This window comes from Dipodomys merriami, unplaced genomic scaffold, assembly GCF_024711535.1.
Source record: "Dipodomys merriami isolate MVZ:Mamm:240054 unplaced genomic scaffold, mDipMer1.0.p SCAF_3, whole genome shotgun sequence".
Classification (NCBI taxonomy): domain Eukaryota; kingdom Metazoa; phylum Chordata; class Mammalia; order Rodentia; family Heteromyidae; genus Dipodomys; species Dipodomys merriami.
Genome location: NW_027204492.1, coordinates 99,648,228 through 99,671,989, shown reverse-complemented (window position 1 = coordinate 99,671,989; position 23,762 = coordinate 99,648,228). Strand labels below are relative to the sequence as shown.

The 23,762-nt window shown below is 35.6% G+C and overlaps 1 protein-coding gene across 9 annotated transcripts in view; it reads right to left on the bottom strand.

Moving 5' to 3' along the window:
- Dmd (dystrophin) overlaps positions 1-23,762 on the bottom strand; it is a 2,040,854-nt gene that overhangs the window by 1,121,462 nt on the left and 895,630 nt on the right. For all 9 annotated transcript variants that reach the window (XM_070040660.1, XM_070040663.1, XM_070040664.1 and 6 more), the window contains one exon: positions 7,490-7,662. In XM_070040660.1, coding sequence (XP_069896761.1) covers positions 7,490-7,662 — 173 coding nt within the window. The remainder of the gene's footprint in view (positions 1-7,489; positions 7,663-23,762) is intronic.

The window sequence follows — 23,762 nt, the reverse complement described above, 5'->3', positions numbered from 1 at the left end:
GTTGCAGAGCTTCTGCATGGCAAAGGACATAGCTAGCAAGATCAATAGAAAGCCCAAGGATTGGGAGAAGATCTTCACTAGCCATACAATGGACAAGGGTCTCATATCTAAAATATACCTGGAACTCAAAAAATTAAATCCCCCAACAACAAATTCTCAAAGAAACAACTGCCCGATAAATAAGTGGGCTAAAGACTTAAAGAGAAATTTCTCTGAAGAGGAAAGAAGTATGGGCAATAGAGACATGAAGAAATGCTCGACCTCTCTAGCCATAAAAGAAATGCAAATCAAAACAACATTGAGATACCACCTCACCCCAGTTAGAATGCCTATAATCAAGAACTCTAATAACAACAGATGCTGGAGGGGATGTGGACAGAAGGAACCCTTACTGCATTGTTGTTGGGAGTGTAAACTTGTTCAACCACTTTGGAAAGTAGTATGGAGGTTACTGAAAAGACTCCACATAGAGCTCCCCTATGACCCAGCAATCACACTTTTGGGCATTTACCTAAATGATCACAAACAAGATCTACTAAAGCTACCAGCACAACTATGTTTATTGCAGCATTATTTACCATAGCTAAGATATGGAACCAACTCAGATGCCCCTCTGTAGATGAATGGATCAAGAAAATGTGGTATATATACACCATGGAATTCTCTGCTTCTGTCAGAAAGAATGACATTGCCCCATTTGTTTGGAAATGGAAAGACTTGGAAAAAAATTATATTAAGTGAAGTAAGCCAGGCCCAAAGAAACATAGGTCCCATAGTTTTCCTTATTATCAATAACTACATATCTGAGACAAGCAGAAAATTTCAGATAAGATGATGTTAAACAAAATGAACCGAAGATTGGGATACAAGTGTTTTTTTTCTTGCTTGCTATTGTTTCTAACATATTTATAAGGTATCATGTGATTTTTTTTGTTGCTTTGTATGTCCCTCCCCCATAGTATAACCCCTGATGAAATGGGGGGAAGGAGGGAATGTAGTTATGGAGATGGGAGGGAAGGGATGGTAGGGGAAAAACAAAGGAGGAGACAACAATGCTTGATAAGAAATGTACTCATTTCTTTGCTCATGTGATTGTAACCCCTCTGTACGGTATTTTCACAATAAAAACTCATTAAAAAAAGAAATAGGCCAGGCTTCCTAGATAATGAGAAGTTACACATCAGTCTGGTTTATAATTCATTCCTTATCCTCACTTAAAGAGGAATGTCTGATTTACTTTATGACATTTATTAAAGGTGAGTTTTGCAATTATAACATTCATGAATTTGGTGATTAATAATGGTCTCAAGACTTATGTGTTAGGAATGTGAAGAATCTAATGCACTTTCTCTAATTTAGAACTTACTGTGAATAAAATATGTCAACTTTTAGAGCTAAATATTTACCTGAGAGAAATATGCAGTTATATCATTTGTATGTGCTTGGACGAATCATTAACATCATTGGGTTTGTTTCCTCCCTTTCAAAATGACTAAAGCAGGGTAAATTGCTATGCTAGTATCTTACTTTTAAAATCACTTACTATTACCTGTTAATTTTCCCAAACAGTTTGGATTATCACTTAGTAAATATTTAGGCATCTTCACTTTCCACAGTAGAAAGAAACTATTTTCCCATTCTGTTGATGTCAGAATTGGGCATATGAATATCTTTGGCTAATGGAATGTCAGATAACGACAAAAACACGGGCTATAAGTGCTCTTTGGGTTAGGCTTTATTCGTGTTATGAGGGTGAGAAGAGCATGCCACCAACTTTAGGGCCTGAAAAAAAGACATATACAGGAGTGCTAATCCAAAAGGCATTTTCGAAAACTATATTGTCATGGACACCTATAATTCTGGCACTTAAAAGGCAGAGGTAATATGATCACAAGTTCAAGACTTTGAGGCTATCCTTGGCTAAATAGCAATATTCTGTCTCCAAAAGAATAAAAACAATAACCCTAAATCAAAACAAAACTAAAACCAACCAGAACAGGAATGTGTTCTGTAAAGTTTAGGAGAGCTAATCACTATCTTAAGTAGATCGCCTAGTCAAACCCAGCCTGAGTAGCTAAACTATGAACAATCTAAACACCCAGGAATATATGTTGTTTTAAACTATAATGTTTTGAGGTGGTTTGTAGCAGAGCAATATTGTAACAATTGCTGAGTAAACAGCATAAATATTTAGTAGGATCTATAAACAATCATATATATTAATTTTTTATTGTGAAATACTGTACAGAGTGGTTACAATTACATGGGCAAGATAATGAGTACATTTCTTATCAAGCATTGTAGCCTCCTCCTTTGTTTCCCCTTCCCATCCCTTCCCATCCCCCCTTGCCCTCCCATCCAATCCCCCCCAAAGTTGTAAAGTTCGTTTCCGACATAACGACTTGTATATCTCACTGTTGCAATGGATCTACCTGTATCCCTATTTAAACAATTTGTTTTTTCCTCTTCCCCTCCACAAATTATACTGACATCAAATACTGTGAAAGCAGTATATTAATTTTGAAAACACTAATATACCCCTTAACCTAGGTCATAGGAAATTTCTTTTGCTGGTACTAGGGCTTGAACTCAGACTTATTGCTCTTTCTCAGCGTTTTTGCTTACAGCTAGTTCTCTACCACTTGAGCCATGCCTCCAGTCCAATATTTTTCTAGTTAACTAGAGATAGAATCTCTTGGAATTTTTTTCTGCAAGCTGACTTGGAACTATAATCCTCAGATCACAGGCTCCTGAGTAGCTAGAATTACAAACAGGAACCACTGTACCCATCCCTCAAAGGTATTTTGTTCTAAACTCAACAACTTGACTTTAAACTTACTAAAAATTTCAGCAGATTTTAACTGAGAAGCCAGCATGAATATTCTACTACGTATACATCAATTTATGAATGTACAGATTCTGGAAATCATAATCTCTCTGAATTCTTAAGAATGTACTGCTGTATGTACCTCAGTGAGAAACAAGGTCCTGGCTACATTACAGCACAGACCAAATTCTCATTATATATTTCCCTGTGATTTGGCAGTTACCTAGTTATATGACCTAAGCCTGTTTTGTAATAGGATATATTATCTAATGTCTCACCAGCAAAATCTTCTTTGGCAACTACGTTATTAAATGAAATTTTCTTAGAGTCAGCCATACTTATACATTTATGTATTATTTATTATTTTCTTTACAGTAGCAGAACTGATTAATATAGAAAAAAGTATGGTCTGTAGACAACAAAATACTTGTAAACTAGCCCATTAGTGAAAAGAAAAATATTAGATTCTTCTATCAGTGGCCTTAAATATAGATTAAGTGGCACAAAATAGAAGTAATAGTTTATATTTTTCTTTGCTTTTGTTTTTATTTTATGGTCGGTAGTGGGCTTGAACTCTGGGCCTGGGCACTACCTAGTTGATATTTTTCTTGACAATGATAATAGCAAGCTACATTCAGTAGCGAGATGGTTTTCTGGTGAAGCAGTGGATCGTGGCTATGACATCAGTTGTTAATTGAGACTTACCTTGTTTCTTGGTGCTGGATTTGATTCAAGATGTTTCACATTAGCTTTAAAGCTTTACCATTGATTCCATGAGTTACTTAATATCCTGCTAGTCAATTATATAATTCTACCAAAGGTAGTCAATGTCACTTTGTGTTAGTTGTAGGTCAGAACCTTGAATGTCCCATAGATTTTGATTTATTCTCATATCTGAATAAGATACTTCCATCTAATTTCATAGTGATCTGGTTCTTGTCTACTTTAATAGCTCTTATCTATCTCTAGTTACTTTTCTAGATGGTTGTACATTTTCCTTCAAGGAATGGAAAATGCTTCAAATCAGAGGAGGTGTCTAATTGTCTCTATGTGGTGATTATTAAAATTCAAAATAGTAATAGGAATGAATTAATAGGTGTCAGAATGGTCAGAGACATATGACAAATTGTTCATCATTAAAATAGCCACCATTGTTAGGTGCCAGTGGCTTGCACCTCTAATCCTAGCTACTCAGGAGTCTGAGATCTGAGGATTGCAGTTCAAAGCCAGCCCAGGCAGGAAAGTCTGTGAGACTCTTATTTCCAATAAACCACCAGAAAACTGGAAGTGGCACTTTGAATCAAGTGGTAGAGCACTAGCCTTGAGCTGAAGAGCTGGGGTACAGTGCCCAGGCCCTGAGTCTAACCGCATGACACACAAAAAAAGCCATCCTTAACTAAGCCATTATTATGAATAAGCAATCAAGGAATTCCCTAAATCCAAACATACTTTAAATATACTATCAGCAAATCCCCACAATGATTCAGTGATGTTGGTATTCTTGTTTTCTAGATTAGGAGCTGGTGGTACACAATGTTACAGATTGTGCACAGGAACTTACAGCTACCTAGTTTATAGCAACACTAGGATGCCAAGTGAGGTTGGACTCTAGAATTTCTGCTTATAAGCAATTACTTAAAAAAGCTTTAGGTAAGACTAGAATAAAATTCATAGAAAATTGAAAGTTCCCGACTAATTTCTACAGAAGTTTAAATGGGAGAAAAATTAGGAATGTCTCCTGACTGCCAGATAAGAAAAGAATGGCTCGACTGGGTTTAGTAACACTGTATTTTGCCAGAAATGAAAGACCTGAGATTTGGTGTGAAATTTGGTGTCCATTTGCTCTGGGGAACAACGTTCATATGTCTGCTCCTTTTTAAGTCTATATTTGAAATTTACCTGAAAATGAAACTTATGTATAAGGCTGTGAAAAGGATATCTGGTTCATTGGCCAAAGATGATTTACTAGAAAGTTGGGGAAAAAAAGCCTTAAGAACCAGAAAGTATTTTCTATACTTTAGTACAAGAGTGATAGATAGGAACCCCCAAAAGCCCAATAATCACTGACTTGAGAAACCCCAAGGGTTTTTGGAGAATGGTATGGATAGCTTAGAATATTTAGAGAAAATACTCACTGGAAGAAAACAGACTAGAATATTCTGACAGTGGAATAAGCACTCCAAGTGAGGGGATAAAAGGAAACTCATTAAGACTAATAAGCAGAGGCTATTGATAACTCACAACAGGATACTGAATGTACACTCAGGTAGCAGTGGAGGATTAAGTATATTTTTCTCCCCTCCTCTCTGCTTGTCTCCTCTCCTCTCCCCTCTTGTCTTCTCTTCTCTCACTCTCCTTGTCCTTCTTCCTCTGCTCCCTTTCCCCTCCCCCTCCTCCTTCTCCCTTCCTCCCTCTTCCTTTCTTCCCTCCCTTCCTCCCTCCATTCTTCCCTTCCTCCCTCCCTCCCTTCTTCCCTCCCTCTCTCCCTTCCTTCCTTCCTTCCTTCCTTCCTTCCTTCCTTCCTCCCTCCCTCCCTCCCTTTCCTTTCCCTTCCCTTCCCTACCCTTCCCCTCCCTTCCCTTCCCTTCCTCTCCCTTCCCTTCCCTTCCTTTCTCTTCCCTTTCCTCCCTCCCTCTCTCCCTCCCTCTCTCTCCCTCCCTCCCTCTCTCTCCCTCCCTCCCTCTCTCTCCCTCCCTCCCTTTCTCTCCTTCCTTCCTTCCTTCCTCCCTTCCTTCCTCCCTTCCATTCCTTTCCCTTCCCTTCCCTTCCCTTCCCTTCCCTTCTCTTCCCTTCCCTTCCCTTCCCCTCCCTTCCCTTCCCTTCCCCTCCTTTCCCTTCCCTTCCTTTCTCTTCCCTTTCCTCCCTCCCTCTCTCCCTCTCTCCCTCCCTCCCTCTCTCTCCTTCCTTCCTTCCTTCCTTCCTTCCTTCCTTCCTTCCTTCCTTCCTTCCTTCCTTCCTTCCTTCCTTCCTTCCTTCCTTCCTTCCTTCCTTCCTTCCTTCCTTTCTCTGGAAAGGGTCTCCTTAGTTTTACCCCCAGATGACCTGCAACCTGTGTTCTTAATGACTTATCTTCACAATTTTCTATAATTATAGCTATATACTACCACACTAAATTTTGAGTTTCCTCACATTAAGATTGGCTTCAGACATCCTGGTATCTGCAGTTTTCTAGGAAGATGAAATAAATCTGTTAGAACAACCATAGAGAAATAGTCTCGGGCTTGTAAGAGCTTATGTCCATATACACAGAGACTTCCCATTTTGTGCTCAGTTCTATGTAAGATTGAATGAATCACACAAAATAGGTTTTTCTATCTTTTAAGGAGCTTGTTGCAAGAGGCAAAAACTAAAGTCGATTTCTATGTGGTATATTATAGGTACTATCGGAGAATATACTTTTGAAGGTAGCCACCAAAGCTGCAAACACTCATAAAATGATTTGTTGACATTAAGTTACATTAAGTGGTGAAATCATAACCAAGTTTTCAGAAATTCTGATTCACTTATCATCTTAGATTTTAAGGTTGTAACATCTCTGGTGAGACCTGAAGGACAGGTAAGCCAGAGAGAACACAAAACATTTTGCGACTAGCAAATAAATTTAATATTGTTAGAATAAAATATGGGAAGGTTGTGAGACAGGAATTAAGTTACATAACATGAAAGTGACCAGGTAGGGGCCATGTGAAGTTCTTATAATGCTCTGTAGTTTGTCCTCAGGCATGTGAGGTTATAGTATCAAAACTTTTATGCTTTTGGAAACAACTATGGATGAATTTTAATGGGAAACAAAGTAGGGACAATCATCACTGACAATTGAAATTAAAGCCAGAAGTACAAATTTCAATTCATAATGTACTAAAACTGCATAAGTAAAATAGAAGTAAAGCTAGGTAACAATGGAAAGATACAAGAGATGCCAGAAACATTCCAGATAATTATTAAACAATTGATTTTATTTCATCTGGTAATAATGAAGATGCCTTCAAATTAAGAGCTTGGAAATGTTTTTTTTTAGTTTCTGGAGAACATTATTTCTTTTCATCTAAAGTTATAAGAGAAAACATTTCACCTTCTTGAAAAATAAAGCTAAAAATTGTATGTGACTCTTCCCCAAAATATATCAAAAGCCAGATATTTTAATTAAAAGAAGCATTAAAATGATTTTAGATATACTTAACAAATTCTCTGTAGTAAAAAAAGGATTACAGAGGACATGAAACTACAAAATGCATATAGTATAAATCTCAAAACAGAAACAATAAAGGAAAATCGATGTTTGGATGATAAGTTATATTTTAAATATATTATCTAAGTATTAATTTACTATAAATATGCAGGAGACAGACTTGCAAAAATATGTATATTTATATTTAAAACTATTTCTTATGCCTTAATTAAATGCAAAACTACTTTCAACACTACATGAAAATTTAGAGGATGATGTATTGTCCAGCAAAATGTTAATTTCAGTAGAAAATAATTTCCAGATTTTAGTTCATTAATCTAAGCTTTTCATTTTTATATGTTCTCCCTTTCTTCACTTACCTTTCTCTAATGATAATATTTCTCCCTTTCTTCTCTTTTTCTATGGACAACACCGAAATAAATCTATTTTCTGAAATGAGGTAAAATCATAAGTAAAATGAAAATGTTACCTACCATTGTCGGTCCTTGTACATTTTGTTAACTTTTTCCCATTGGAAATCCAGCTGGGAGAGAGCTTCCTGTAGCTTTGCCTTTTCTGTGGGTGTGGCACTTTGCAATGCTGCTGTCTTCTTCTTGTAAATAACATCAATCCGACCTGAGATTTGTTGTATACTGTCCTTTATATTCTGTAATAAGGAAATTTTAAAACAAAAAATGAATCAACTTTCCATGGAAAGCAAATATAAAGAAATAGTCCTTACAAATTCTTTCTGGATGTAGACATAGAACACCATTGTGTATCTATACCACATTTGTTCATCTACTGAGAGTAGGTTGGTTCCATATCTTAGCGATGGTAAATAATATTGCAATGAACATGGTTGTGCTGGTAGCCTTAATGTGGCTGTGTTTGTGGTCATTTGGGTAAGTGCCCAGGAGTGGGATTGCTGAATCATAGGGGAGGTCTATGTTTAATCTTTTGAGGAACCTCAAGCACATATGTCATTATAAATACACTGCACATCAAAGATCTCCAATTAAATTTGCCATGTAAAAAATGAACAGCTCTAGAAGAAAGTGTTACAATTATTTTCTAAGTTTGTATTAATATATATTGTATAAAATAATAGGTCCCCTAATAATTATTGACTTTTTACAGTTATTACCCTGAAGATCAATAACTTTAACATGCTTGAATCCAATGAATAGTTCATTTTCATCCGTCGCTAAACTGAAAATTTCCTCCATTTTCATTCTGTAACCTTAGTTGAGTTTTTCCTTGTATTTTCATCCCTGCTACTTCTCAGTCTCCTTTTTTGTATGTATTTGGATAGCATGTAAGACTGTCAAATTGCTGGAGGAAGGTTTTGAATAAAATACTGAGAAGAAAGGCTTCCTACAAATCAATGTTTGTGAACAGCCAGAGCAACAAAGATGAATATGCCCAAATACAAATTTTCATCAGACCAAAACCAAAAAAAAAATCCAGAAAAGCAAAGTTCAAAATCAAGGAAGGAAAAAATGTCACACAGGAGGAAGGGTTCCCAACAAATCAAATGCAGCTATGACTTGGAGTGAAAAGTCAGTTTGGCATTTGGTGATCTTACCAAGAGAAATTTCTGAATGTGGAAAGTATAAATGGGGACTGAGAAAACTTTCATTGGCATCCTCTTTCACCAAAGGGAAATAGCTTAATGCTATATTTTTTCTGTATTTGTTATCAGACATTTATTGAACAAAAAGCTACTACTAATAAAAAATGGTGATATAAAAAGTTTAACAAGGTAGATTGGATTTAGGTCTGCTTCCAATACTCTCAAAGTCACTGCTCGAGCAGGACTCTTAACAGTGTATCTTTATTTGGTAAAATTTAACTACAATCTTATTTTGTTGTGCCAGTCCTGGGGCAGGAGCTCAGGACTTGGGCACAGTCCCCAGGTGCCACAGTTCCACTTGACTCCCATGGACTTTTCCTGCCTAGGCTGTCTTCAAACCATGATCACTAGATCTCATATTCCTCAATAGCTAGTATGACAGCATGAGCTACTGGTGCCTAGTGTACTATCTTCTTTCAATAACCTAGAGACTTTGTTGGGGTTAGGGCTGGCCTTCTAGCCAGATTAGATCCTGTGCTAGGAATATATACCAACACTACTTCATTGCTGTTTCCCTTAACTTGCCTGATGATGCCATTTGATGTCACTAACAGTTAATCTGATTCAACCTCTGATGTTATACATCACAAATCCCTTTTGTCCATTGTTGCCAGGTTAATAGCAAGGATCCATTATTCTGAAGAACTTTCTACTTGATAACAAGAAATCATCTTGTTCCATTGACTCACATTGCAGAATCAGCTACATATATCTGTACATTGGGAGCTCAAATGCTTTAAATGCCTACCTGTGAGTACCTATGGGGGAAAAAGTTCCACAAAGAAGAGAATGATCTTACATCCCAGAACATAAAAGTTGTCCAGTTGTAGCTTTGAAAAATTATGCACTTAAGCCAAGGAGACCTAGGGTTTCTCCTATTCCATCCTGTAATGTTTTCAGAGTGTCTGCTTTGAGTTCAAGGTCTTTGATCCATTTGGAGTTGATTCTGGTGCAGGGTGATATATAAGGATCTAGCTTTAGTTTTCTACATGTAGTTAACCAATTTTGCCAGCACCATTTACTGAAGAGGCTGTCTTTCTTCCATTCTATTGTTTTAGCTTCCTTATCGAAGATTAGATGGCTATAGGTCTGTAGGTTCATTTCTGGGTTTTCAATTCTATTCCATTGGTCCTGAGGTCTGTTCTTATGCCAATACCAAGCTGTTTTGATTACTATGGCTTTATAGTAGAGTTTGAAATTTGGTATTGATATTCCTCCAGCAGTGTTCTTTCCGTTGAGAAGTGTTTTTGCTATTCGGGGTCTTTTATTGTTCCATATGAATTTTTGGATTGCCTCTTCTATTTCCTTGAAGAATGAGGGTGGAATTTTGATTGGTATTGCGTTGAATTTGTAGATAGCCTTGGGAAGTATTGCCATTTTCACGATGTTAATCTTGCCAATCCAGGAGCATGGGAGGTTTTGCCATTTTTTAAGTTCTGTGTTGATTTCCTTTTTCAAGATTTTAAAGTTTTCATCATAGAGGTCCTTCACTTCTTTAGTTAATTCCTAGGTATTTTATTTTTTGTGGGGCTATTACAAATGGAGTTGCTTTCCTAATTTCAGCCACACTTTTCTCATTGTTGGCATACAGAAAAGCCATTGATTTTTGGGGGTTAATTTTATAACCTGCTACTTTGCCAAAGTTTCTAATCAGCTTGAGTAATTTGGGAGTGGAGTCTATGGGATTCTTTAAATACAAGATCATGTCATCTGCAAAGAGGGAGAGTTTTATTTCTTCTTTCCCTATTTGGATCCCCTTTATGTCTGCATCTTGTCTTATTGCTGTAGCTAGGCATTCTAATACTAGATTGAAGAGAAGTGGAGAGAGTGGGCATCCTTGTCTTGTTCCTGAGTTAAGAGGAAATGGCTTTAGTTTTTCACCATTGAGTATAATGCTGGCTGTAGGTTTGTCATATACAGCCTTTATTGTATTGAGGAATGTTCCATGGATTCTTAATTTTTCCAAAACCTTCATCATAAAGGGGTGTTGGATCTTGTCGAATGCTTTTTCTGCGTCTATTGAGATAACCATGTGGTTCTTGTTCTTGCTCCTGTTGATGTGATGAATAATATTAATTGATTTGCGTATATTGAACCAGCTTTGCATCCCTGAAATGAATCCTGTTTGATCGTGGTGTATGATTTTTTGGATGAATTGTTGAAGTCGATTGGCCAAAATTTTGTTGAGAAGTTTTGCATCGATGTTCATCAAAGAAATGGGTCTATAGTTCTCTTTCTTTGATGAGTCCCTGCCTGGTTTTGGGATGAGGGTTATGATGGCTTCATAGAATGTGTTCGGTAGTGAGCTTTCTTTTTCAATTTCATTGAAGAGTTGGAGGAGAATTGGTGTGAGTTCTGCTTTGAAGGCCTTGTAAAATTCCGCTGTAAAACCATCTGGTCCTGGACTTTTCTTAGCTGGGAGGTCTCTTATTGCTGTTTCTATTTCAATGCTTGATATGGGCCTGTTAAGCTGGTTTAACTCATCTTGGTTTAGTTTTGGCATGTCAATATTTGCTAGGAAAAGGTCCATTTCTGTCAAGTTCTCCAACTTATTAGCATAAAGTTTTGAGAAGTATTCCCTTATAATGTTTCTGAATAGAGACCCGGAAGCACAACAAATCAAAGAAAGGTTGGACAAATGGGATTGCATAAGGTTGCAGAGCTTCTGCAGGGCAAATGACATAGCTAGCAAGATCAATAGAAAGCCCACCGATTGGGAGAAGATCTTTACTAGCCATACAACGGACAAGGGTCTCATATCTAAAATATACTTGGAACTCAAAAAATTAAACCACCCAACAACAAATCCTCAAAGAAACAACTGCCCAATAAATAAGTGGGCGAAAGACTTAAAGAGAAGCTTCTCTGAAGAAGAAAGAAGGATGGCCATTAGACACATGAAGAAATGTTCAACATCCCTAGCCGTAAAAGAAATGCAAATCAAAACAACATTGAGATATCACCTCACTCCAGTTAGAACAGCAAAAATCAAGAACTCTAACAACAACAGATGCTGGAGGGGATGTGGACAGAAAGGAACCTTACTTCATTGTTGGTGGGAATGTAAACTTGTTCAACCACTTTGGAAAGCAGTATGGAGGTTCCTCAAAAGACTTCACATAGATCTCCCCTATGATCCAGCAATCGCACTTTTGGGCATTTACCCAAATGTATACAAACAAGACCACACTAAAGCTACCAGCACAACTATGTTTATTGCAGCATTATTTACCATAGCTAAGATATGGAACCAACCCAGAAGCCCCTCAGTAGATGAATGGATCAAGAAAATGTGGTATATATACACAATGGAATTCTATGCCTCCATCAGAAAGAATGACATCTCCCCATTTGTTAGGAAATGGAAAGGCTTGGAAAAAATTATATTAAGTGAAGTAAGCCAGGCCCAAAGAAACATAGGTCCCATGGTTTCCCTTATTTGCAATATCTAGTACAGGTATGAGTCAAGCGGAAAAGGTCAGATAATGTGATGTTAGGAAAACGAACCCTTAAATATGTATTTTAATGTTTTCGTTTCTTTCATGCATGTGTTTCTAACGCATTTATAAGATTATTTCTTTGTTGCTTTGTATGTCCCTCCCCCACAGTGTAACCCCCGCTTTCACTATATTTGATGTCAGTATAACATGTGGAGGAGAGGGGGACAAACAAGTCGTTTAAGGATTCAGGTGGACCTGTTGTAACAAGGAGAATTACAAAATGTCATGTCAAAGCAAGCTTTACAATGTCGGAGTGGGGGGGGAGGGGGGTATGATTGGGTGGGGGGAAGGGTGGAGGCTGGGAAGGGAGGTGAAGGGTAAACAAAGGAGGAGGCTGCAATGCTTGGTAAGAAATGTATGCATTATCCTGCCAATGTAATTGTAACCCCTCTGTACAGTATGTTCTCAAATAAAATAAAATTTAAAAAAAAATTATGCACTTAAGGCTTTAGTGTGTATGTTTAGTCTCTGAGGATGTGAGCTTGCAAATTTCTTGATTTCAATCTGAGTCTCCAAAGAGCACTCAATTTTCTGTAAAGTGGTAGAATTGCTCTGAATAGAGTTATGAATGGTTTTACCAATGCTGGGAAGCATGTTGAAAAAACAGGAAAACTTTCTATGTGAAATTAGAAAAGTCAAAACAAAAACTGGGGCAGGGGTTGTCATACTCCTAGGATATCTAGATAATAGTTCCTTGGTGCATTCTCTGAGAATGCTATCAAAATTGGCTGGAGGCCAGAAAATCACTTTTAAAACCATAGCACATCCTCTTGTCCCCCAGGCATTAGGAGCAAAAAAAAATTGGTCTATGTACCAAAGAAAATTTTGTAGCACTTTTCATAGTTTAAAGTCAAAGATGAAATTTCTTACAGCTTTTTACTCTTTAGTTTGTCTAGAAATAAGTGATCTTTATAGTTTCTGACCCTCTAAAAATGAAACCATACTCCATGTAGTTGCTATGGTGATAGAAAAATTCCCTAGGACCACTATACAATATAGCATCTCCATTTCTCTCTCTGAAAAGATCCTTATCTTATCAGAAAATATGATGTCAAAATGATGAAGGACCTACTTTTTAGTCAACTCCCTTCTTAATTTTGACATGTTCCTATAAATTGACCTCCTAACTCCCAGAATGTAATTCTGTAAATGTTGGCTTTGAGTCACTTTTCCTGCAACTGGACAATTTTAATATATAAAACAAAAAGTGAAATATTAACTTCTAGAAAGACTTTGGAATTGAATTTATATAATTTATGTCTTCAATAATTAAAATATGATATATCATTTCAACTGACGTGCACACTGATAAATTGATTAATACCAAAATTCATGCACTTTGAATAGAGAAAAATAAAATGAAGTTGTATAACTGGAAGAAAATATTCAGATATTAAACGAAGCAACAAAAATACATGAGCATTGTTGAATGATATTTATCTATTTGAGAAGCTTGTTGTTTACATAAGGATTCATTGACAACACATATATAATAAAGTCGGCCTCTATTTTGAGATAAAAATATTTCTGAACACAAATCTTCTTTCCAGAAGAAAACCCATTGTAAAGGAGATATATGCACAAATAGTTTAAACACAAGAGTATTTTGTTTATCCCAGTATTGTAGAGTACATGTTTTCAACAGGCTAACATGAGAAACTAGGGACTGCAGTTTATCTAGGGAGACAAACAAGGGACCTATTTTCCAAATAATCAAGGTGAGATAGAGTCTCAAGTAACACTTAATTTAACTATGATCTTTTCTCTATCATTAAGTTTAGATTTCTACTGTATAGTTTTTCTTCTATTTAATGTAAAGTGACAACAATTCCCTTGCTGTCATAGTTTCATTATAGGCCCTATCTTTACCAAAATGGCAATCCTATTTATATGAGTGCTAAAGTAGATATGATAGAAAGCAAACAGTCCAAAAATGGGAGATAATGATATCTTTTAAATTTAATGTACAAGAGTATGCTAATTGCTTTAGGTGAAAGTAACCTTAAAAAGAACTATCAAAACATTTAAGAACTTTTCTTACATATACCGATTAATTTTTCCCAAATACTATGAAAATTCCAACATGATCTCCCATATTTATAATAGCGTCATTTCTGCTACACCTTCTTGTAGTCATAGAAATTAATGGGTAGTCCCCAGATCCAAAATGTAAAATATTATTCAATACACACTTCAGTGTCATCATCCAAATACTAAATAGGGATGTCTATAATTGACAGGTATCTACTCCGTTGTATACCACAAAATAAGCTCAAATATACCTTCATGAGTTTACAGATATTATCAAGTTAAGATTTTTAATAATATGTAACTTGTATAAACATTAATCTGTCTTTTCTGCCTTTCTTACGTTCTGACTTATTTGACCTGTCCTTCTCATCTTGTCATAATCTATTAAAATGCAGAAATAACTTCTCTTTATTCGAGTATCAGGACAGCATGTGGACCTTAAAATGTTGAGTTGAATTTATTCGTGAACAACTAATTTGAATGCAGGCATTTCTTACATTGTTCTTCAACTACTGTCCGTGTACATTCAGATCGAGACAGATGTTGTGGGCTGTTCACATATCTCCCTATTTATTTTATTTCGCTTTTACTAGTTATTTCGCTATTAGAGTAAATAGTGAAATGCCAGTACATCTGTATATTCTAAGTGCTCCAATGGTTTCTTCAAAGTACCTGTTACCTAAAAGCAAACACTCAGAATTATGTTTGCTCATGTCTACCAGATGCCACAGAACATCAAGAAGAATAAAAGCAAAACAAGAAACCTTCACTGCACTGCTCCCACTGTTGTTCAAACATAGTGATTGTACTCTGTCAGGACTGACAAATGTGAAAACAGTGTCACAAGTCAATTAATGATAATGTATTGTATATTAAGTTTTACAGAATCTCTACAACGTCAAAAGAAAATCCTGATAGAACTATTGGCTTTGCTCATTGCAAGAGATTTCTGTAATCTCTTGTATTTTCAGTTAAACATTGGACATGTGGCATTCCATACTTCCAATATTGCTAAAAATATGATATGCTTTTAAGTCTTATGTATCTAATGAGTCAGGTAGTTTTACTGTAAAGAAAATAAAATTCAAGGCAATAAAACAATCCAGGGAAACTTCAAAAAGTGAATATGGCTAAGCATATAGAATGATAAATTGAGGTTCAGATATTTCCCTTTCCTTTCAATTTACACACTTTATTTCATTTAATTATACAACCATGAGTATTATTTTATAAATGCTTGGAAAATCATTCTGAGTAACCAAGAAAGTTCGAAGATAAAGAGGTATCAACTATGTATAACTGAATACAAATTAATAAAGACTATTTTGGAAGACAATACTGTAGATATACTTGATGCAATTATTCATGCTGTTTATGTTTGGGAAACATAATTACTCTCATAGTGCTTTCCATGTAGATTAGGAAATCAAAACCATTATTTAATATGATTGTCTTGATCATGAATGCATAAATCTAACTCTCCTCTCTTACTCTTTTGCAAGCTCATTAGATTATCCTAATAATGAGAAATAAATTAAACATATATAAATTTTTAAAAATAAAACAAAATCACTAACAAAGCAAAAGAAAACCAAATTAGAATACATTTTTTCTTTTTGGTAAATATCATGGTACATGAAGACTGGGTAAGATTTATCTTGCATTTTGTACCTCAAGGTTAATATTTCAAAATGAGCTATTTATTAGGCATTTAAAATAAATAGAAAATGTTAACACTGATTAAGTAAAAGCTGGCTTTGGAAACACAGTCAAGGGAAAAGACTGAAACTATAAAAGATTTTCTAATGGAAGATTTTATCAATTGCAAACAGTTTAACATTTAACTCAAGAATATGTAATTTTAAAATGTTTAACATATTCTTTTTTTTTTTGGGTCCAGTCATGGGGCCTGAACTCTGGGTCTGGGCACTGTCCCTCAGCTCTTCAGCTCAAGGCTAGCACTCTACCACTTGAGTCACAGTAGCACTTCTGGCTTTTTTTTCTTTTTGCTTATGTGGTGCAGAGGAATCGAACCCAGGGCCTCAGGCATGCAAGGCAAGTACTCTACCACTGAGCCACCTTCCCAGCCCAATGTTTAACATATTCTTAAATGTAACTGTGTTTTAGGATTCTTTACCTGAAAACTTATTTTATTTATTTATTTATTTGTTTGTTTGTTTGTTAAGGTGATATACAGAGGGGTTACAGTTACATAAGTAAGGTAATAAGTACATTTCTTATCAAATTTGTTACCCTCTCCCTCATTTTTCTCCTACTTTGCCTCCCTCCAATCCCCACCAAGTTGTACAGATTTCCAACATACTGTTTTGTTAGTATCATTGTTGCATTGGTTCCCCCTTGTCCTTTATCTCACCATTCTGTTGTTTCCCTTCCCTTCCCTAATTCAGATTAATGTATAAACAATACCAGACTACCAAAATCAAATACAGTAACATCAGGGATATACCATAAGGGGAAGTACACACAAAAGAAACAAGAAATTACATAGTATATTAAAAGCAACAATAAGAAAATACCTCTTGTGTCTGTCTTGGATTTCATTTCACTTAGCATCATATTATATGGTCATATGTACATAGCTAATGAGTTATTCTGCTCATATGCTAAGATTATCCTAGACATATACTAATTTTTTCTAATAAGGGAAACCATGGGATCTGTTTTTCTTTGGGTCTTGCTTACTTCACTTAATATGATTTTTCTGTCTTTCCATTTCCTAACAAATGGGGCAGTGTCATTCTTTGTGATGGAAGTATAGAATTCCATTGTATGTATATATGTATGTACACACACATATCACATTTTCTTATCCATTCATCTACTGAGCGGCATCTGTTGGTTCCATATCTTAGCTATGGTGAATAATGCTGTGATGAACATACTTGTGCTGGTAGCTTTAGTATGGCCTTGTTTGTGGTCTTTTGGGTAAATGCCCAGAAGTGGGATTACTGGGTCATAGGGCAGCTCTATGTGTAGTCTTTGGAGGAATTTGAGTATGTGATGTGCAACATGGACTTATAAATCAAAAAACGAAATGAATTATGTACTTCATCTAGAATTCTTCTACATAATCCAACTTAAGTTTACTGTATCTTCAAGTCGGCCTTGATGAATAGTTTGGGTCTGGCATTGTCATTGACCCAATTTCAATGTTAAGAAAACAGGCTTAGAAATTCATCTGATTTGCTCAAAGGTGCAAGTACTAAAAATCACAGTCAGTGTCTAAGGCTGTGTTTGAATTAAAATCCAGTGCTTTCACAAACTCCATCACCTTAATGATTAGGAAAAATGTTAGTAATATTATAATTACATGTGGATTCTCTGCCACACATGTTCATAAATGATTGGCTTAAAATTCAATATGCACAAATCTAGAGTAAGTGCCTCTATATTGACATATGTGTACATTTTTTGGAAGTCACACATGCATGGATAATGTAATACAATGGGTTTGTACATAATACAAAAGATGCTAATTTTCTTTCATTTTTAAAGTTAGGGAACTGAGGAACTAATTTGCTCTATCTCCTTCTGTTACAACATACATACGTCCATGTGCCATACTGTCATTCAATCATGGGAAAGATGTACACTGAGTACCTACTAAGTTTTAGATACTGTAATACAGTAGTACAGAAGAAAATCAAGATAGTGTTTTAGTTTTTTGTTCCTGTTGGTTTTGTGTCTGATGGACGTAGGTCATCATAGGAAACAGGTCTGAAGAAGTAAATGATTCATTTTCTTTTTTTAATAATAATATAAAATGGTATTTATTGAAATAAATGCCAAGAAATAGAAACAATAGCTTTTCTGATATTTTTCCTCTTTGTCATTATTTTTTTAACTTTACTAGACACTATGTTGAACATGTTCACTAGATCCTATGTTGAAGAAATGGAAAAAATTTGAGGAAAGGGATGACACTATTGAAAAAGAAATGTACTCATTACCTGACTTATGTAACTGTATCTCGTCTGTATATCCCCTTTACAAAACAATAACAAATACAAAATACAAAATAAAAACAGGTATTTGTATAACTTGGGGAGGGGAAGGAAAAAAAAAACAAATTGTTTAAATAGGGATACAGGTGGACCCATTGTAACAATGAGATGTACAAGAACTTATGTCGAAAAATAAACTACAACTTTGGCTCGGGGTGGGGGCGTGGGGGCAGTGGTACCGGGTGGGGGGAGATGGGAAGGGATGGTAAGGGGAAATAAAGAGGAAGCAACAATGCTTGATAAGAAATGTACTCATTACCTTGCTCATGTAATTGTAACCCCTCTGTACGGTATTTTCACAATAAAAAAAATACACTTGGACATGATAAATTATACAGGACACTCACACCATGAGACCAAAGGATATTCTTAGGAGATTATCACAAAGGTTCAATAGCTATGTGCACATGATCATATAAAATGATGTTTATCAAAATGAATGGCTCATTTTCAATCCATTAAAAATATTGAAAGGTATAGCTTTTGCTGCTGCTAAGCCAGTATCACCATCTTAAATGTAGCACTGTAGAGAAATGGCTTTACCTATATTTAAAGGCATGTGTGTATCAGGTATTAGATATAACATCCTGCACTATTAGTTTGTGTTTGGGGAAGATGAAAATAATACCTTTCAATAGTTTAAGCTATCAGTAATGCCTTCAGATGTGTTGTAACATGTTTAACAGAGAAGAAGACAATTTTCATTTCTCAGAATAAAAGTATTAGGGAAACCCATTTGTCACTGTTGTAACAGCACCCATTGGGTAGGTCATCTATCCTTAAACTGAAAGAACAAAATTAGAGAACCAAAGACTTGGAATTCATTTATTTCACTCTTTGGAATTTTATTTGACAGATGAAGGTAGTACCCCCATATAAACCTAGTTATTGTTTTATTGTGAAAATACTGTACAGGGGGTTTACAGTTACATGGGCAAGGTAATGAGCACATTTCTTATCAAGCATTGTTGCCTCCTCCTTTGTTTCCCCTTCCCATCCCTTTCCATCCCTCCCCCCACACCAAGGTTGTAAAGTTCATTTTTCAACATAACTTCTTATACATCTCACTTTTGCAATGGGTCCACATGTATCCCTATTTAAACAATTTGTCGTTTCGCTTCCCCTCCACAAATTATACCAACATTAAATACAGTGAAATCAGGAGTTATACCGTGAAGGAGGGCATACAAAGCAACAAATAACTATCTTATACATATGTTAGAAACAATAGCAAGAAAGAAAAAAACATTTGAATCCTTATCTTGGGGTTCATTTCGCCTAACATCAACTTCTCTGATCGTTTTTGCTTGTCTCAAACATATACTGGTTATTGCAAATAAGGGAAACCATGGGACCTATGTTTCTTTGGGCCTGGCTTAAATCTTATTCTTATATACCCTACTCATCTAAGCAACCAGGAATTAATTTAATGACATCAAGTTTGGAAGAGTGCTCAACCAAAAGCCATTCCAATGCTTATTACTTAGATTTTTTTCTGAGCTTGTAAAAAAAAAAAAAAACAAGCTTTAAAAGCTACTTTTAGGGGTTCTATGGGAAGTTGATCTTTGATGTTTTCCTTTATGGTTTAAGATTCACATGTAAAACATACTTCCCAAACAAGTATATATTGTGATCAAATTGTTCTCCAATGGATGATACATTATCTTTTCATAAATAATAGGCAATTATATATTACAGATCAAAGATAATATCACGATCAGTCATAAAAGCTTGAAGAATTCATGAATTGAGAAAATATCCCATAAATTAATGCAATTTGGCTCATGATTTTAAGTTTTACCATGTGATTTTCTGTCTTTCAGACTTTGTAGAATAGGGATTATCAGAATAGTCTTGTTAGGAGAATGAAAGGAGTAGAAGCGAGTTCTTATAGTATTTCACAGCAGAGTTGGCAGTAAATTGTAATATGAGGGTCAAAGTAAGACAATTACTGACACTGACAAAATAATGGTGAAGGAAAGGAATAAATAATACCATATAGAAGAGAGATAAGCATAAACTAAGAAAGAAAATTGGACCAGAGCACATATAAATGTGAATATAGATAGAATATCTATAATTTTTTTCAATATAAGATCAATAAAAAGTAAGTACTATAGCAGTGGTTTAAGTGGTATTCAAACTATAGTGAATATGTAAATATTTACATACATATAATCAAAATAAATAAAAGTTATAAAAAGCATGAAGTATCAATATATATATATTTTTTTGGGTCTGGTCGTGGGGCCTGAACTCTGGGCCTGGGCGCTGTCCCTCAGCTCTTCAGCTCAAGGCTAGCGCCCTACCACTTGAGTCACAGCGCCACTTCTGGCTTTTTATTTATGTGGTGCTGAGGAATCGAACCCAGGGCCTCGAGCATGCAAGGCAAGTGCTCTACCACTGAGCCACCTTCCCAGCCCCTGAAGTATCAATATTTATAACTGAATAAATATATTAATTTAAATTTGATTTTTAGAGAAATCTTTAAATGATTATATTACTGAAAGTATTTATATATAATTATAATTTTCAAACTGGGATAATAATACATTAATAAAAATTATGTATTTCATGTACTAAACGATGATGATTGTGAGTTTAAATAGAATCAAAAAAACTTTTCTAATCAAACCTTGCTTTTGAGATTTTACATGACCCATGATTACTTAATTTAGAAAGACTGCAAAATTTTGTTCCAATGATTATCATACTGATGAAAAATTCAACACTTTATCTAACATACACTTGTATTCCTTCAATGTTGTTCAGAAAACTGTTTACATATAGTGCCTCCTGCTATTATTTAATTTCCCTAGCACCAGCCAAAAATATAGTCACTTTGTTCATGGCATTATTTTTCTCTTCAGCTGTGATTGGCACCATTAAATTCATGCTTAAATAGCATGAAATAGATTCCAAAGGAGAAAGACCTTAACCCGTGTGTTAGCATCTACATTTCCAACACTATTTTTCCTACTTCAAAGGGAAACTGAAGCATACGAAAAAATATTTAAAAAGATATCACACAACCCTCAAGGGATCGCCCACAGAATACCAAAGTTACTCTACTAAAGTCCAAAATCTGTAGAGCTTACTTTATATTTTTGTGCAGATATACAGACTTGTTATTTTTGCTTTAAAATTACTTCAATATTACAAGATTTTCTCACTACCCCCCCATCCAAGTCATCTCTAGCTATCTCTTGTCTAATAGGACTTCTTTTCACTCTTGGTCAACTCTTACCTATAATTAAAATCCAGAAGAGAAGATGATCCCTTTAAAATATCATGGAGAACATGGAAGTCATCTTCTCAAAAACCTAGAAAGTGTTCCATGTCACCCAGAATGAAAAGTCTCAACTAAGCCCTCTATAAGCTGGACCTACAAAACTCCTGTGTGCTTCCTTTCCCCTGTCCCATTTTATTACAACCACTATGGCTTTCTTGTTATTTCTTTATCAACATAGGCTCATTAAGATATGCTTACCATTGCACCTGCGGTGCAATTTGTCTACCCAGATAGGAAAAATTACTCCCTTGCCTTTTTCATTTACATCTCATCCATTTTTCTTTCCCTTCTTTCTCAAATAAGGACTTTGATCACATCCTTTTCACTCTTTTTTAAAATTACCATCCTGTCTCTTACCATCCTACTTAGATGCCCAAATATTTAGAAGCGCTGTTCATTCTGACCTAACTTTATACATTTTTATCAAGATGCATATCACCTTGTAATAGAAAATATTCATGTATTTATTTTTGTTTGTTTGTTTGCTTTTTTCTGTTTGCGACAGTCATATTCAAATCTGTGTGAGGGCAGTAATTCATTAGTTTTGTTCACTGTTTTATTAAGCATTTAGTACAGTGCCTGGAACCTGATAAGGACTTAGTTTTGGGGGAACAAATGAATCCTCACTCCTTAGGTCATTACTTGTCCTAAAACTTTATTAGTTTAGATGAGAAAGTTGAAATGATGAATGCCTGTTTTCCTAAATTCCTTCCCTTACTTCTTTTCTATTATCACCTTTTTATTCTTTCCTTCTTCCTTCCTTTCTTCTCCCTCCCTCCCTCCCTCCCTTCCTTCCATCTTTCCTTCCTTCTGTTCATTCGTTGTTTTGTTGGTCTTGGTACTTGAACTCAGGGCCTGGGTACTCTCCCTGAGCTCTTTTGCTCAAGGCTAGCACTCTACCACTTGGAACCACAGCTCCACTTCCATTTGTTTTGGGTGGTTAACTGGAGATAAGACTCTCATGGACTTTCCTGCCCAAGCTGGCTTTGAATTACAATTCTCAAATCTCAGCTCCCTGAGTAGCTAGGATTACAGGCATGAGTCACTAGTTCCTAACCCTTTCTTCTTTCTATACTTTCTGTTTAAAATGGCATGAAGTCATGTAGAGTTAATCTTCTAGGATATTTTCTACTACCTAGGCCAGGGAGACTTCAGTTTTCTAACTTATTTTTCCCCAAATTTATTTTCATTGGGTTTAACATAATGCACTAGATAGCTACATGAAAGGTGGTTAAGAGCATAGATTTTGTTTGGTTTAAAATCCTTGCTATGGAGCTGGGAAGGTGGCTCAGTGGTGGAGCCCTTGCCTTGCATGCATGAGGCCCTGGTTTCGATTCCTCAGCACCACATAAGCATAAAGAAAAAAGCTGGAAGTGGCGCTAAGGCTCAAGTGGTAGAGTGCTAGCCTTGAGCTGAAGAGCTGAGGGACAGCACCCAGGCCCAGAGTTCAGGCCCCATGACTGGACCCCCAAAAAAAAAATTAAAAAAAATCCTTGCTATATGCTCAACTGAGCATGTAACTCAGTTGGAGAGTACTTGCTTAACACATACAAGGCCTTGAATTTGATTCCCAGCATCACACACACACACACACACACACACACACACACACACACACACACACACACACACACATGTCCTTTTACGTACACACACACACACATGTCCTTGTTTCACCAATACTAATTGTGTTAATACAGCTCCTTAATTTATAATTTTTAATTTCTTCATGTATAAAAACAGCTATAATAATTTTGGGTACTTTACAGAGTTTTGAGTAAGGTAAGTAAGAAAATATAGGTAATTTGAAATCAAGTTTATTTTTCTGAGAGTGTTTCAACTTCTTCATTATGAAGGTTATTTATTTGCACAGGATATGGAATTCTAGACTCATGATGGTCTGTCAGCCATTGACACACTTTGTGCTGTTTCTTCCTTGCATAAATAGTTGTACATAATTGATAAGGATGCAAAGTACTCACAAATCTTCATTTTGAATTGAAAACTCTTTGCAAAACTACTTAATAAATAAAATCTGTAAAAGAGTGCTCAAGTTCTTGATTGCTAGTTTATTGCAGATTATGTCAAATTGCCATTTTTAATTTGAGCCTTGCTCTTTGTTTCAAAAAGAATCGTGTTTGGCAATGGCAAAGTCAAATGAGTGAATGACTCCTTAGTGAGGGAGTAGCAGAAATACTGGAGAATTCCATACCTGTGGCATGTAATATTTTCAAGATTTCTGTTTAAAAGAGCTTACAATATAATGTGTGTGCCATGTTTTTT